Raw genomic sequence first — 17580 nt, 5'->3', positions numbered from 1 at the left:
TCACTAAAATGATGAAAAGGTGAAGAACTTCGTCAAAATTCTCATATTTTTAAGCAATTGGAAATGTAATATTCAATCACACATGCATGAGAACTTCTTGAATTCACATCCCATCAGATTACAATTACAAGCACGGTATTCGTAAGACGTGGACTCAAAGAACATGATACATAAACACATCACGCATTTAAGGCTCCGGTTTGACCTTCATATCCCCATTCTGTAATATGCTTTGTGCTTGTGCAAGCCGTTTTGTTTCCTGTATCATAAGTAAACAGCTTAAACCCCTACGAGAATAATAATGAACCACACACACACAAATATGGACAATAAACACAAACAGTCTGACTTCTGCTGGGGGCAGAGTCAACACGTTGGCAGCAGATTTAGTTGCCAAAAGGTAAACCTTCAAAGAACGGTTGTTCATCTCGATGAATGACCAAAAAGGAAGTAAAGCAGAAGGTTTCTTCACTTAATTTGTATAAAAAGAATATGACATCAAAGTACATCTGTGAAGGAGGCTAATAAGTTTTATAAATCCTTGTACAAGATGTTAGTGGGCCAATGCAAGGTAACTTACAGAAGCAGATGCAGCACGTATTTCTCTGTAAGATTCAACTTCATCAGGAAATGTTTGTTCAAGTTCCTCCAGAAGATGTTTGCGTAAACTCTATAAAAAAACACGAGTAGATGTTGAATCATGACAAACTTGGAAACAATGAAATGGAATCATGACAAACTTGGAAACAATGAAATGGAACTAAGCAATATTTTCACACTGTAAAAGTTACCTTGAAGATATCGGTTTTGCCTTTAGTGATCTGATTTTTGGCAATGCAGCTGTTAATGACATCCCTTGTAAATTCATCAGGACTCTTCCCGTCATCAATCAAACTACACAAAATTAAGTAAGTCAACAATAGTCAGAGCTTGTCCATAAAAGAGGAAGCTTCAGTTTTAGAAAGCAAATTTGGGAAGAAGCCTCACTTAAAAACTTCCATAGGAACCTGGATATTGCATTTTTCAGACAACTTAGCCATGTTGTCAAGCTCAATAACAAGAGCATTTCTGAGAGATCAAACCTAATGTGAGAAAGTCTTCAAGCAACAATAAATATATTGAGAACAAAAGGTTTGAATAATTATTGAAGAAGCTCAGACTGAGAAAATTACAGGCGTTGGAGGAGGGGGAGCTGAGAGGCAGCATTGAACGAAGAGACAGTGAGGTAGAGCTGGTGAATGAGCCCCAAAATTTTCTGAATAGAGTTATTGACGTCGTTCAGGTTTTGCTTTGGATCATCTACCACTGTTGCTCCTGTTGTATCATTGGTTTGAGGGACCAAAACCCCGTTTCCGCCACTCCCACCGGTTGCAGCTGTTGCATTCTGGGATTTATCCATCCCAGTCCACTCCAAAGCTCTTTAAAAACGTACCTGTCAAGTGGAAATTAGCCAATTAGCAGTAAAACATTAGATAAACCACAGGTTTTCCGTGAAATTGGTAGTTTAGAACTTCCCAAAATACAAACAGTAAAAGTGCAGCTGATGCAAATATTTGTGCACGTGATTCGTATAACAAACCCACTTGGCTTTAGTAAAACTTGAAATAAACTTTTCATGTGCATTTTTCTCAGTTTCCAAGAGAGACTCCACAGTTATTTTCTTATGGAAACATAAAATTGGGTTTGTATTTTCATAACAAGCAACAGAACAACCAACTTTCAATTTATCTGTAAGAGAAAATTCAACCTGTTTGCTAAAACACGCTATGTTATTCTAACTCTATGTCCAAGTCACCTAAAATTTTCAATCTATATGGGTAAAAAAAATATCCAGAGGTTGCTTTACACAGCACTTCTCTTTCAACTTCAATAAATTGTGTAGTCTAAAAATTCAATCATCCCAAACTTGAAGACAACAGTAAGATTAGTATATACCTATAATTAAAGTTTCTTTCAGTTCAGTAAAGCAATCAAATTTCTTCCAAAGCCCAATTTTTTTCAAAGACATGGGAAAAGATTTCTAACAAGCTTGCTCTCCTTTTTCCAAAATCGAATGCAACCCAATATAATTCCGCAAAAATACAATAATCCCAATTTGCTGGTACCAATTAAAGTTGCCAAACTCCAATTTTCATATTCGTTAAGAACTGACATCTATCAAAACCTAATTGAAATTGAGCCCTAATTAGCAAAAAGATGACCCATCTAGCTTTTCTTTATAACGAAAAGATAATAACTTTGAATAATTTCAAATTTAGGTTACCTGGTGAGAATTGCTTGTTGAAGTCCGGGCGGGGAAGCTTTTCTCCTACCAACGGAAAGAGGAGTTTCAGACTCTTTTCGAAGCGACGTCGCTTTTGAGTCAAAATATTTGTTTCGGTTAATTCCATTTTCTCTTAGATGGGACTTTTGTTTTTTTGGGCCAGACCCATTATTAAGCTGCAATACTGAAGTGGACTGACCTCAGTTAAGCCCAAAAAGGCCCAATAAGACCCCACACTGCTTCTTCTTACTATGCAACCTTTGCACTTCTCAAGTTTCAAAAGTTATGTTCAAGTATTGTTTAACAGAAGTGATATTGAGGGAGGGACGAATCGAACAAAATTCTGGGTGTCGGGGTAAATACTTCTTAACTACTTGAGTTACAAGTCCCTTGCAAGTCTTGTCGAATTTGGAAAATTAAAAAATAATTATAGATACCACTTTTTACTTGTGCAAATAAATCTAACTTTAGGCTACATTTCCCCTAAAAAATTGTCCAATTGCTTCTGAAATGGCCAGGTTCTGAGTCCTCCCTTTGCCAGGTTCTGAGGTTCTGTTTAAGTAAGGCTGAAGCACATTTTTGTAAAACTTTCCCGGCCTATATATAGCCCAGCCTGGCCTTTAAATAAAATAAAATAAAAAGAATAGCCCAACTTGTATCCTACGCCCTTTTATCTCCATCCAAGAGCGAACCCGTGTGACCCTTGTCGTGGTAGGTTTGTGGCGATTCATATCAGAATCGCATTTGTGATATTATTCAAAATCACAACAAAACGTAGTTTTCTAGCATTTTTCTGATAAATAAAACCAGTGACGAATCCATTAAGCTTGCAATCGCCATCGATGACAATTGACTGCCTCCAATCATCCTCGTGCTCAGCTAATTCTAGGAGCATGGACCACACAGTTTTTTTTATTTATTAAAATCAACAAGGGGGATTCAAACCTCTTTCAACATTACAAAGAAAAGAAAAATAGTTTATAAACATTAATAGGTAGATTTTCTTCCAAAGAAGTTGTCTACTGGGTTTAGCTATAAACTAATGTAGTCATGAAAAACTTGGTTAGTATTATTTCATCTCACCCAAAGGTGTTGAATTTGTACTAATTCTTGTGCTTTATGCTTGGCTATGCAAATTTTTGTTTTGAAAGTTCATTGCATTTATAGAGTGATTTCCTGCCTAAAGGTGTGATTAGTTTCTATAACTTAAGTTTGACTAAAGCATTTAGATATCAGTTTTAGTCACAATTGTTGTGAACTTCAAAGCTTATGTTATGTTACTATAATTAATGGCAGGTTTCAATATGTTAAACCTTATAAACATTGAGAAACTGAATGGGATCAACTTCAAGACATGGAAGCAACAAATTGATATGAATTTGGGATTACTTGAGTTCACCATAGCTTTTAAGGAGCCTAAGCCAGCAGCTTTGACTGATGTCAGTAGTCAAGAAGAAAAAGATGCTTTTAAGAAGTGGGAGAGAGCAAATGATATGTCTTTGCTTATAATGCAAAATTCAATGGAAGAGCACATCAGAGGTGGCATCCCAGGCTGTGATCTTGCCAAGGATTATATGGAAGCTGTGGAGGAAAAGTTTAAGAGGTCTGACAAGGCTGAATCAAGTTCTTATCTTACTACACTCACTTCAACCAAGTTTGATGGAACCGGGAGCATAAGAGAGCATCTCCTCAAACTCGTTAATGTGGCAAACAAGCTCAACCATCTGGATTTGCAGATTACTGATCAATTCCTTGTTCATATGGCTCTCAATTCCTTGTCTTCTGATTATGAGCAAGTAAAGATCAACTACAATACCCAGAAAGAGACTTGGAATGTCAATGAACTTATTGCTATTTGTTGTCAAGAGGATGAGAGATTGAAAAAGGGCAAAGCTAAAGTTGTCAATTTGGTACATGCTGGGAAAGGAAAGAAAGCAGCTACAGTCAATAAATCTAGAAATCCCAATCAGAAGACAAATGCACCTAAAACAGGTTCATATTCCAATTCAAAGAAAAATGCTAATAACTCTGTTGTGCCTGCTCAAAACTCTACTGCTACCACTAGTTTTGGTCTTAAACCTAACAAAGACATTTTCAAAAAATGTTTCTTTTGCAAATCTGCTGAGCATGTGAGAAAAGATTGCCCTGGTTTTAAGGCATGGCTCATTAAGAAAGGTATTCAAATTGTTGATGTTTTTGTTACTGTTGAAACAAATTTGGTTTTTATTCCACAAAACTCATGGTGGTTTGACATTGGTTGCACTGTTCATATCACTAATTCATTGCAGGGATTCAAAAGCCAGAAGGACCAAAATAGAGAGATCTACAAAGTCTTTGTTGGAAATGGAACAAAAGTAGAAGAAGAGTATGTTGGTAGTGTTAAGTTAGAGTTGTCATATGGTTTTCTTTTAGTATTGAACAATGTTCTTTATGTACCTTCAATGAGAAGGAATTTCAGTTTCAAAGCTTGTTAAGGATAGTTTTTCTTATATTGGTGATAATGAAAGTATTCGTATTTTTCACAAAAATCAGTTTGATAAATTACTTGGTTATGCTTTTCTTAATGGTGACTTGTGGCAGCTTTAGTGTACTTATTTTCATGAATGTTTCCATATTGTTGATTTTGTTTGTGAGAGAATGCTCAATAATGACAGATCTTCTATTCTTTGGCATAAGAGATTAGGGCATATATCAAAGGATAGAACGGAACGATTAATGAAAAGACAGATATTGCCAAATTTGGATTTCAATGATTTTGAGACATGTATTAATTGTTTTAAAGGCAAAACCACAAGCACAAGGAAAATAAACTCAACTAGAAGCAGTAACTTGTTAGAGATAATACATACAGATGTTTGTGGTCCATTTCCAACAAGGACAATATGTGGAAATTTCTATTTTGTTCTCTTTATAGATGATTTTTCTAGATATTCATATTTGTATTTGATTTCTGAAAAATCACAAGTTTTAAACTGTTTCAAAGTTTTCAAATTAGAAGTTGAAAATCAGCTAAACCAAACCATTAAAGTTGTAAGATCAGATCGTGGTGGAGAATATTTTGGCAGGCATACAGAGGCTGGACAACAAAAGGGTCCTTTCGCTATTTTTCTTCAAGAGCAAGGCATTGTAGCACAGTATACAACACCTGGAACTCCACATCAAAATGGAGTGGCAGAGAGGAGAAATAGGACACTGAAGGATATGGTTAAAAGCATGTTGTCTCATTCCCAGTTGCCAGAATTTCTGTGGGGCAAAGCCATAAAGATAGCTAATTACATTTTGAATAGAGTACCAAGTAAGTCAATTCCTTCCACGCCATTTGAGATATGGACAGGTAGAAAACCAAGCTTCAATCATTTTCATACATGGGGCTGTAGATCTGAAGCTAGGCTTTACCATCCAACAGAAAAGAAGCTTGACATGAGAACCACTAGTTGTTACTTTGTTGGTTATTCTGAGAAGTCTAAGGATTTAAGTTTTATTGTCCTACTTTGCATACAAGAATTGCGGAGACTAGTAATGCTAAGTTTGTTGAGGATTTCAGCATATCTTCCTCATAGTCCAAAAATTCATATATTTTTGAAGAAATTGATAAAACTTCAGTTGCATCCTCTGGAAATCAATATCAATTCCAGTGCCAATTCCATGTTCAACATCTGAGACAGTTACAAATAATGTTCCATAGCCACAAGTATTTGAAGAACCGGTTGAGGAAGCAGATGTATTGCCTATTCCAGAACCATAAGTACAAGCAGAACCTGCTAATCCTGAGCCTGCACTTCGAAGATCTCAAAGACTGAGGAGATCTGCAATTCCTTGTGATTATATGGTGTATTTACAGGAAGTTGAATTTAACATTGAAGATCTTGATGATCTGTTTCTTATAGAGAAGCCATGGAAAGTTCTCAGTCAACTCTTTGGCTTGTGTTGCAAACCTATTAAGGCACAAATTGTCCATTTGCTCAGTTAGTGGTGGTGCAAAATATGTGTGCACATTTTGTCCTTTTACTTTTATTTATTTTTATATTACTCCATTTACTTAAGTTTACAATATAAATAAGGATGTACTCTCCATTTGGATTCAAATAAAAATACTAGAAAATCAGATTCCTCCCAAATCAAAATATGAAAAATCGATTTTAGTGCAAAATACGATTTATGCTAAAAATGATCCATTAAGTCAATATATACTTTATAATAAAATATCATAAAATTAAGTTTTTTATTTGATATCTAAGGAATAAAAGCCGCCAAAAATTATCTTGAGAAAATGATTATTCCTAATTATTTTTCATGTATGAGATTGATATGAATGAATAAAGGGACCTAAGGTCAATTTAGTTAAAAAGTCTTAGATGTTCAATCCACAAAAAGTTTTAAATTTTCAAAATTACAACTCTGCTAAAAAATTTATGGATTTGCCAATGCTTGTTACTAGATATATTACAAGGTAGAATTAATGGCCACTAATGGCAAACATAGTTGAGGAATTATTAATCTATATGTGTGCGGGAATATCATACAACTTTTCTGAATTGTAAGTGCTTAATCTCGATGTGCACTATATATAATATATATATATATATATATATATATACAGTCCCCTTTTATTGAGGATCCCTCAAATAATTTTATTTGAGGGACGCCCTTTAGAGTACCCTATAATTTTTTTTCCAATAATCCAAACCATCTATTTTTTAGGTCTTCATTCATAGATCATCCTTACAAAAAATTAGACAAATCGGAAACCGTTTCGACATCCAATTGTGTCCTACAAAATCAATGAACAAGGTGCTTTAAGAAAGTACTAAAACTTCAATAACTCAATTGAATGGTCAAATGATATCGGATTCAAGTGATTTTTTGTAGAGATGATCTTTGAATGAGTATCTACAAAATAGACCGTTTAGATTAGTGAAATACAATCCAGAGTGGGGCTTACATGGGGTGTCTCTCAAATAAACTTATTTGAGGGATCCTCAATGGAAGCTCTATATATATATATATATATATATATAGTATATACAAAATATATCTTATAAGGATAGCACCTGTTGCCTACATTGCCTACATTGCCTTAGTCAAATAATCTCATGAATCCATATTGACTGTATATATATAAAGATTATATCCTTTTGAGTGCAAGATAAGTGGATATATATATTTTTATTTATTTATTTGGGTATTCGTAAGTTATTACTGTGCGGATGCCATTGTAAACAAAAAAAAAGCATGAAGAGTAGTAGAAAATACATTACGTCATAAGAGAAAATCTATATATATGTGTGTGAGTGTAAACTTTTGTAGTGAAATCGCATAAGCACCTGTGTTTATTTAAATTTATATGCACATGTTGCCCACATTGCCTTAGTCAAATAATGTCATGAATCCATATTGACGTACACAAAGATTATATCATTTTGAGTGCACGGTACATGAATATATATATATATATATATATATATTACTATGCGGAAGAGAGGAAAACAGTGAGGGTAGTAGAAAATACATAGCGTCTATATGGTAATAACTTTCGGACATCTGCATGGTAATAACGTTCAGATGTCCACATAAGAGAAATATATATATGTGTGTGTGTGTGTATGTGTGTGTGTGCTTTTGCAGTGAAATCGCATAAATAATTGAAGCACGTATGTGTATTTATATTTATATTAATTATTGCACTTGTACATGGCTCAAAATAATTTGAACTCCAAATGGTGCTTATGAATTCAGTTTATTGTGAGATATTATAAATGTTGTAAATAATGAACGTGTTAATTCAGTATGAAAATAATATAATGGTTCAGTTTGTAAGCGGCGTAATTAGCACAACTTAGCTAGCTGAGCCATACTGATGAGCAGTGAAGTGAGCTCATTTTCAGGTCAGCCCAAGTGGTCGATGAACTATCTTAGTTTACAGACAGATTAATTAAATACTGCGTCATGTATTCTCCAGTGAAAAGGAATAAACCCCCGTCAGTGAAATTCATCTATCAAATCATATCAGATTTGTTTCTTGAAAAAAAGTTGGTGTGTAACTTTTTTTTTATCACCAGTTGAGTCATATCATGCAAGTGGCAAGCATCAAGTGCAAATTAAAATTGATGAGCCAAACCTAGCATCCCTCATGCATATCTCTATTAAATTAATTAATATATATTAAGAGAGTTTTGTTGAATAACCCACTTGTGTTCGACCAAAAACAAAAAAAAAACCCACTTGTGACTAATTGATCACCACAACTACTTGGAAATAAATTATAGTGGGTTTGCACAAAAGTTATGCACATTGTGGTTTCTGGTCAAACATGATGAGAATTGATAGGCAACGGATCAGCAGTTGTCGAATTTAATTGGAGAGTTTTAAAGCTAGCTTCTCAAAAGAATGTTGAGTGAACGTGGACCTTGCAATGCCACTATATTTTTTTTTCTCTTTTCTTTTTTGTCAAAATTAAGAAGATGATGGGGGAAAACTCACACACACGGTATCACGGGAGTTGAACCCATAACTACTTAGAAGCACGTCAAAAATCTGAACCAATCCAACTAACATCCGTATTTAAGCAAATTTATGAAATATGTGTTCCCGCAACCCCGTTGATACCTTGCAATGCCACCTTCAATTACCCAATATGAGTGGGAAGCCCACTCAATCAAGTAAAATGGCAAAAAATTAATCTTAGGATATGATTCAATGTCATCTTCAATTAGCCAATTATCACTCAGTATTAGTGAAATCATTTCCCAATATTAATTTTTTGCCATTTTACTTGATTGAGTGGGAAGACCACCCCACTCATATTGGGTACATTGACTAAACTTATAAGTAAGGCAGAGGTGGTTATTTTAAAAAAATAGAATGCTTGTATTCAAACGTTAATAAATAAAATAATGTATGAAAGAAGGTTTGAAGTTATTTTGGCTGGACAAGAACATATTCCCAGTTTTGCGGTTTGACTGCTTGCTGCAAGTGGGAAATCAAGTATTAATTACATTAAATAATACAATGTTCTATACGATTGGTTCTTGATGAATCTTAATGCATGCAAACAGTAAAGAAAAATATATAATTAAAGTTTAGATTACGCCAAAATTGAAATCTCACCATTAACAGTGAGTCCCATATCCAGCAGTATCACATGATGCAATCGACTTCTTTTTTAAATAAGATATCACGCATAATTTGAAATCTGTTAATTTAGAAAGTAAATATAGATTTGCTTTTCAGATAAAGACCGTCGAATCAAAAGCAGAACCAGAAATGTTTTTATACGAATCGGCTCAAAGAAGAAAGCTTCAAGTTTGAAATCTTTGAGGTATTGCTAAATGGACATGTGCTTCGATAGGATAGTGAAATGAGGTGTAACGTCCCAAACATTGCCCCAGGCTAGAGCCCAACCTTTAGTGTAGTTCAGCTATGCGTGTCGAATTTAGGATGAATCACATACGTAAATCTTTTGAGATATGTCGGAATGAGATATGTCGGAATGGGATATGTGAACAAATTTGTAGCATCGAAAATGAAAGTGCAGACAAAGGTGATCAATTATTGATGTCTCTGTCTAATCGATAGATGTTTCACGATCATGCACATAATATTATCTACAGTATAGTGTAGTACATATAGATCTGTATCTTCTTTTTTCCTTCGGTTCGCTCCCACCAATTCGAAATAAACGCATGCATCACACCGCATCTCAAACCAGCAACAAGGATTCGCGTCCTTCATAACCATTTGAGGCCAAATGTCTATGAACAGAAAAGAAAGAGTGTGGTCAATTCAATGTCTTCTCACTTTTTAACGTGGATGGTCTTTGAGATTTCTTCTGATAAGGTTTGTCGTCCAAACAAATATGTGGAATATTTTTTGGTCAGTACATGTGGATTATTAGAACTGTAATTCTTCTTAAATAATCTACATCAAAATTCAACGGGCATTTAGCATTCTTTTTTCGGTTAAGTTGACGTTTGGGATCTTATTCAAGTACGGAAGTCAAAAAATTTGAGAACTTTCTTTTTAAAAAAGGGTCTCAAATCTACTTTTTAATATTCAAAAACTTGTTTAACATCCTATTTAAGTAGGGACTGAAAAATTTTAAAAACAAAGAATTCTAATTAAAATTCAGGTTTTAGAACTCAAAAACTTGTTTAATATGCAACTTAAAAATAATTTTTAAAAAGCAAAAAATAAAAAAATATTTTTTCCAGTTTTTTTAGTTATTTTTTATGAAGAAATCATGAACAAATTTTGACCACCTGGGACCAAAGAGTCCAGGTGAGTCTTTCAGTGCGGGAACGACCTAGAGTTGCTTTCCTTGCGACTATTCAGTGGTCCTCTTGCAGTGTCGAATGACGAAGCCAAATTACCATTCTACCCACCCGCGGTGCCGTTCAGACGCCTTATACAGACAAGCAAAGCAACGGCATTTTGGAACATGCGAAAAAGTTGTGAGACGTCACATTTCGTTAACTGTAGAAGACGCGTGGAGGCTCCACCAGCAGCTTTGATGCGCGGGAAAAAGCAGGATCGTCGGAACTTTAACGGAGAGGCAGGTAGAAAAGGCCAGTGCGTGGCACACGTGGCCAGGAAGCTACCAACAAATTCACGAGGGCCACCCTCGCTTCATTATGCATGGGGGGCCTCGTGAGTCTTGATCCGATTTCAACAAGGATCACCATCACATTCAGGGTCGAACACGTGTATGCATCAAAAGACATCAGTCCAATTTCCCAAGTTTTTTTTTTTTCCATTTCCCATTTATAGTTTCTTGGGTAATGAAATTGGAGAAAATATGCACGCACGTGTTCACTGACACAAGAGTGATAATTAAATTTGGGAGCTGATTTTCTACTTATCTTTCTTTGTTAAAAATTGTATGTTCCTACTTCTTTTTGTTTATTTACACTTTCTTTTTTATTATAGTCAAAACTATTATAAAAAAAAAAAGAATGTAAGTAGATAAAATGGAAGTGAAAAAAATCACCATCCTTAAATTTTGTTCAGTATTCTAAGATTAAAATTTAGGTTTTGATTTGGTTGTGGGTGGTGACGAGTGGTGTTGGAGGGAATAGCGAGTAGGTGGAGCTTTGAGGATTCTTCGGCCAATCGCCAAATAGTGCATGGGTCCCTGGTTAGGCCTTATGATAGCTTGGTCTTCTAAGTGAGAAAGATGAAGATCTTAGCTCCAATAATGGATTGATTAAACTCAGGCTCAATAGTGATAGTTTTTGGATAATATTTCAACTTATGTCCTTCCTAAGGTGGTATTTCATTTATTTATATTATCATCAACTAGTTATAGTATAATGGTATTTTTCTTCTCAATATTAGAAAGAGTTTAAAGTTTGAATCTCGTATTTCCAAAAAGAAAAATGCTATAACAAACACAATGATATTTATCTTCCCAATATTGAAAGAATACAACTTCTATTCATTCTCTTATATATAAAAAATATATATTTATACATATTTATGAGGACATTCTCAAATTATTTTATATAACATGTAATTAAAGGAGTATTATGTTAATTTTACATGTCTTCATCATGTGACAATCATGTATATTTTTCTAAGTTATGAATGTGTTGTTGTCTTTCAGTTATAATGTTTGATTGGGGTTGTTGGTTGTTGGACTGCACGAAATAAGGTGCATTAAGCCCTTCATGTGCCCTATTTCTAAGTTAGCAAGAACTAGGCCCAAAACACCCCCAAAAAAACTAAATCTTAGGGAGTGCTTTGTTTGCTTTCTCCATTGGTTCATTAAGCTGGAACTCAAAACAAGATTCAATGTTTGAGACAAAAAGAAAAAATGGCTTGGCATGAGAGGCATGAAGTGTGGGAACCATTCTGCCTTGACGCTGGAGTCAATGTGGTTCGGCTCATCTTGGGAAGACATAATGTTGCTTATGGTCTTCTTTCCTGAAGGCATTGATGAGAATAATGACCTGATCCCCAACATAGTCACCTATTTATGTACAGGTTTTTTTGTTCACGCAGCTCTAAATGGACATAGGTCGCTGCAAAGAACGAGTGACGCTAACCCTGTGCGTGAGTTCAACATGCCTCAAATCACTCTCAAAGGATGTAGATTCTTAGGGAGTGCTCTGTTTTCTCACAAAAAAGAAAATGACCATGGCAAACCAAAATTTCAACTTGGCTTGAAAAACTTGTGTGTGGGAGTTAAGTTTCATAAGTTTAGCAAAAGATAGGGGGAGCTTGGGTTGTTAGAACATATTATTTCATAAGAGAAATGATAATGTTTCAGCTTTGGAATAGGGTTTTGGGAGATAAGGGAACAAGATGGAAGAGATTGTGCTTGAGTTTGATGCATCCAGCAGTTAGAGAATATGCTTACTCGATTTGTTCTTCTTGACTTCTAGGTAACTTATCGCCTCCTTTTATAGGCATTGAAGACCCTGTTTCCTGGTTGGTTCCTTCTTCTTTGGCTAAGTCTTCTTCTTCCATTCTTCTCACTTCCCCCAACCTGGCCTTAATAAGTGAAATTTCCTTGAAATCAGCTGAATCCATGGTCATTGAGACAAAAACATTTTGGTGCCTAAAGCCTTCATGCAATTGAGCCTTGTAGAGGCTTCCTTTCAAGGCAAAGCTCCATCTTGCTTTCCTTTCTGTTTTCTTATGCGAGCTTAGAGAAACAAAGTGGGCAAAGGTGATGGTCATATAGAATGGTCTTAAACCTTACCACCAACTGCTCATTTATCTAGGTGAACGATTTTTTAAAGGTTTTGGTTTGGATTTTAGGCAAATTGGTTCAATCTCAACAAAAGTGGTATTGTAATTCCCTCGTTGCTTACCTATGTAGTTTGGCTTAAGAAATTGGGCATGTGTTTTGGAGCCCCCAAGCAGCCCAAAACATCCACCTTTTGAACCCTATATGAGTCTTATGAAACCTCATACACATCCACACCACAACCCACTCAGCACGCCCCTGACATTTATATGGCTTGGGCTTAAGCTTGTCGGGTGGTATGGCACTAAAACGGAGGTCGATGGGCGTTGCATATTAATTGCTTGGGCTTCGTTATTTTGCAATGGGGTTAAGACCGTGTTAGGTAATGCTTGATGAAGCAATAAGTTTGGTATACAAAATCATATATTTGCTCAGCCTTATTGTTACCTCTCATGTGCCGAGTTATATTTTCTCTTAGCATGGAATGAATATTGAAGCTTCCGTAAGCGCCTTGTAGCAATATTCGACGGGTTTCTACATACCATGTTAGGCCTCCTTTACAGCTAGGCACTGCATTAGGCTCAACAAGATGTAATTTAAATTCACATAATGGAATCATAATACGACAATCATGTATACTTTTCCTCAATTATGGGTAAACTTAGGGCTAACCTTGACTTTTGAGTGTCCCAATGCCAGAAATTAAAATGAGGCCCTTAATTTCCTTTTGTATGTAATAATAATTCAACAATAAAAAAAAATTATACACATGTATTTTCTTTTTAGCTTAAATAAAATAATTTAATTCAACTAAAATAACAAATGCAAACCATCATATGGTTGACAACAAAAAAACCACCAAAATAAAAGAATTAACCATTTTCTTGAAGGAGTGTATGATTAATAGCATATTTTGTTATTCCAAAGTAAATTAATAATTTTTAAATGTAGGCCCTTGTATTGTTAAAGATTTGAAGTGATTTTTATTTGTGCCCATATAATTTTGAACTCTTCAAAAATCACTTTCAATATGGGGCACAACAATAATATACAACATGTACAAATATAAAAAATTTGGGCCCCGTTAGTCGCCCTCGATGCCCAGCCCTAGGGCGACCCTCAATAACGTTTCAACAAAACGTACTATCACTTCTTATAATTCAAGTGGCAAAGTAATAATGTTTATACTCAAAACAAATGTGTAACAAGAACTTGATTCTCACTTTGGTCCAATATGCATCCAAAAAGGAATAAATAAAGAAATAAAATGCGGAGTTATATCTAATTACAATTTACTCCAAACTTTGCAATCAATGACTTCACATTTCATCATCACGATTTACGACAATCATACATACTTTTCACCGTTATAAACTTTTTAATTTAAAATTATATAATGAATTATAACTACTTACAAACAACGAACTACAACTACTTATAACGAAAGCGTTAACTTAGTTATCTTTACACTCGTGACGAATATTTAACGAGAAATTGATTCTCTCACTTACGTGACGTGAATCCCAAAAATAAAACCACCTAATAGGTACTTTAGATATGAAATCTAATGTTGAAATTCTAAGTTAAAATTCTATCGAATGTTGAAATCCTAAATATGAAAATTATTCTTAAATAAATAAATAACTAGGTACATTAACTAGTAGGTATAAAATGTCACACTCAACACAAGCTTACTTAGGTAATTTGCTCAAATAGAAAATCTTACACACAATTTTAATTAGGTAATTTATTTTCTTTATTATAACTTCCCACCCATGCATTCGATTTCGACCAAAGAAGAAAACTTCCCATGCGTTTCATCCATCCCGTTTTACGTTTTTGTTTTGATAGGATCCGTTTTACGTTATTCCAGGGTCTTCTTCAAATTTTAACTTTATATTATTTCTTTCTATATTTTATTATCCTCCGATACTATTTCATGTGGTCTCTAAAAAAACTCTATAAATCATAGTCCAACCCAAAATTGGAAACTAACCACAAAGATATAGCACTGCCCTTTCCCCATGGAAACTCAGATTGATCACAGCTTGTGGGTTTTGGCCCTCTTCTCCAAATGCCAAGCCTTGTCTTCCACTGCTACTCTCTTCGTCTTTCTCTTCTTGGCCGCAGTTTATCCAGCTGCGGCCGTCTTCTACTGGGCCTCAACTCCCGGAGGCACAGCATGGGGAAGGCACCACTGGAAAACAGGAAATACTCTTCGTAAACTTGTTCAAAACCATAAAAATCAACTCTCCACTACCACCCCAATTCCCGGGCCACGTGGATTTCCAATCATAGGCAGCATGAGCCTCATGACCAACCTAGCACACCACAAGCTTACCAAAGCAGCTGAGCTCTTCCAAGCAAAGAGGCTCATGGCTTTCAGCGTGGGTGAGACACGTTTCGTCGTCACATGCAACCATAACGTCGCCAAGGAGATCCTCAACAGTCCCGTCTTCGGCTCCCGTCCGGTGAAAGAGTCGGCTTACGGGCTCATGTTCAACAGGGCAATTGGGTTCGCTCCATACGGAAATTACTGGCGTACCCTCAGACGCATCTGCGCCGCCAACCTCTTCTCCCCCAAGCAAATCTCAGCCTCCGAGCATCAACGGTTCGAAATCGCCGACCAAATGGTTTCCATGATCTCCGCACGTGCCGAGAACAGCTTCTGCGTCCGCGACATTCTCCGGAGAGCTTCGTTGAACAACATGATGTGCTCGGTTTTCGGACGTAAATATGAGCTGGGCTCGTCGAACGAAGAGACAGAGGTCCTGAGGCGGCTCGTGGACGAAGGCTATGACCTGTTGGGGAAGCTCAACTGGTCTGATCACCTTCCATGGCTCGCCGGTCTGGACCTTCAGAGCGTCCGGTCTAGATGCTCCAAGCTCGTTCCTGAAGTCAACCGGTTCGTCGGCCGAATCATTCAAGAACACAGAGCTCGAACCGGCCGGAAGAACCATGATTTTGTGGACGTTCTTCTCTCTCTTAATGGGCCTGATAAGTTGTCCGAGAGTGACATGATTTCAGTTCTTTGGGTAAGAATCTCTAAATCCAGAACTATGCATGGAGTTTGAATACAAATGATAGGTTAAATTACTTTAAAATTAATTTTAAAAAATAATATTCAAGTATTTTATCACTGCTCTAATTAACTGGCTTAACCTTTATCAGTTGCTTTCAATTTCTTTTTTATGGAATATATTTGTTCCATGTCATACTACAGGAAATGACATTCAGAGGAGCAGACACTGTGGCGGTTTTGATCGAGTGGATTTTGGCAAGGATGGTGCACCACCACGATGTCCAATCAAAGGTGCACGAGGAGCTCGATCGGGTGGTCGGATCACGGCCGTTGGTTGAGTCTGACATTCAATCAATGGTTTATTTGCCAGCAGTGGTCAAAGAAGTCCTGAGGCTACACCCACCCGGCCCACTCCTATCCTGGGCCCGCTTGTCCATCAGAGACACCGTGGTGGATGGCTATCACGTGCCTGCGGGGACCACAGCTATGGTGAACATGTGGGCCATTACCAGGGACCCAGAAGTGTGGGAGGACCCACTCCAGTTTAAGCCAGAGAGGTTTGTTTTGTCCAAGGATGCTGACGTGCAGTTTTCTGTGTTGGGATCTGATTTGAGGCTGGCGCCGTTTGGTTCGGGCACGAGGGGCTGCCCCGGGAAGGCTTTGGGGTTGACCACGGTGACCTTTTGGGTGGGGTCCTTGCTGCATGATTTTAAGTGGGCGAAGTCGCATCCTAATGACCCGGTGGACCTATCCGAGTGCTCAGGCTTTCTTGCGAAATGAAACACCCACTCACCGTAAAAGTCAACCGTAGGAATTGACCGGAAGTGCATGGCAGGCAGGCGCAGCAGATGAAACCAAGAATGTAGTTGCAGCAGATATTGCTCTCCTTAGCCTATAAGAAAATATTGGATATGCTGTATACGAATCTATGTTTAGAAGCAGTTCATAAGTTGTATAAACAAAGAAAACCCTAAAGGTTTTCACCTAGTTTATCTGCAACTCATGTATCGTACCTTTGGTTGTGACCATGAAAGAATGTACTAGGTTGTATGACAATTAAACTTAATGTTCAGTATTTCTATTTGAACCAATATTGGATATGCTGGTGCTAGCCTTTTGTGAATGTATGCCTTCGTTTCTTTTTTCTTTTTTACTGCTGTTAAACTAATTTTAAAATTAATTGAGTACACCCTATGATCTAAATACACTATAATATTTTAATCAAAATATAAAATTAACTAAGTTCACCTTATTTAACTACCAAAAATACCCTTGATACACCCTAATACCAATCTTAAACCAGGTTTCTCTTTTGTATGAGTGTTATACTTTTCTAGCTCTTACTTGTTGCAATTTCTACACTCATGAATCTCAATGTCTACAATTTATTGAAATTTTTTACTTTGGCTGGAAAGCAAGGGCATAGAAGACTTTGGTGATGTTATTAGAGAAGCCGGTGGAAATCTCAATGTCTGCAATTTATTTAATATTCCATACTTTCTCATCTTCTTTAGCCTTAAATTAAGTAAACCTACTTGTATGATTATTTGTTGGTTGATATCCAGCTTGATGTCTTGTTTGGTTATAATCTACTTGTATTCAATG

The 17580-nt window shown here is 36.2% G+C and overlaps 3 protein-coding genes across 3 annotated transcripts; 2 read left to right on the top strand and 1 right to left on the bottom strand.

Moving 5' to 3' along the window:
• Positions 1-28: 28 nt before the first annotated feature.
• Positions 29-2398, bottom strand: LOC103337842 (mediator of RNA polymerase II transcription subunit 10b). The gene is made up of 6 exons (XM_008241007.2): positions 2264-2398; positions 1173-1432; positions 988-1068; positions 792-894; positions 581-670; positions 29-259 (listed from the first exon to the last, which is right to left on the bottom strand). Exons 2-6 carry the CDS (start codon positions 1397-1399, stop codon positions 188-190), a joined length of 573 nt encoding a protein of 190 aa, XP_008239229.2. The 5' UTR covers positions 1400-1432; positions 2264-2398; the 3' UTR covers positions 29-187.
• Positions 2399-3564: 1166 nt separating this feature from the next.
• On the top strand, positions 3565-4737 carry LOC148915292 (uncharacterized). Its single transcript, XM_089041873.1, has one exon. The coding sequence runs from the start codon at positions 3568-3570 to the stop codon at positions 4735-4737; it is 1170 nt and encodes a 389-aa protein (XP_088897999.1). The 5' UTR covers positions 3565-3567.
• A 10011-nt stretch (positions 4738-14748) lies between these two features.
• Positions 14749-16943, top strand: LOC103337841 (cytochrome P450 78A9-like). Its single transcript, XM_008241006.3, is given in 3 exon segments — positions 14749-15988; positions 16177-16729; positions 16732-16943. Coding segments are annotated over 3 exon segments (1626 nt in total). The 5' UTR covers positions 14749-14977; the 3' UTR covers positions 16794-16943.
• Positions 16944-17580: the final 637 nt, after the last annotated feature.

This window comes from Prunus mume, linkage group LG7 (genome assembly GCF_029339155.1).
Source record: "Prunus mume cultivar Tortuosa linkage group LG7, ASM2933915v1, whole genome shotgun sequence".
Classification (NCBI taxonomy): Eukaryota; Viridiplantae; Streptophyta; class Magnoliopsida; order Rosales; family Rosaceae; genus Prunus; species Prunus mume.
Note: the sequence above shows the minus strand (reverse complement) of the source record. Positions and strands in the feature narration are given on the sequence as shown.

What these genes read in the sequence shown, in the direction of transcription:
- LOC103337842 (XM_008241007.2), bottom strand. Translation starts at nt 1,399, where the DNA reads ATGGATAAATCCCAGAATGCAACAGCTGCAACCGGTGGGAGTGGCGGA. An exon ending in CTCCCCCTCCTCCAACGCCT is followed by an intron (nt 1,069 to 1,172) that starts GTAATTTTCTCA and finishes TTGATCTCTCAG; the next exon opens with AAATGCTCTTGTTATTGAGC. An exon ending in TACGTGCTGCATCTGCTTCT is followed by an intron (nt 260 to 580) that starts GTAAGTTACCTT and finishes CTTATGATACAG; the next exon opens with GAAACAAAACGGCTTGCACA.
- LOC148915292 (XM_089041873.1), top strand. Translation starts at nt 3,568, where the DNA reads ATGTTAAACCTTATAAACATTGAGAAACTGAATGGGATCAACTTCAAG.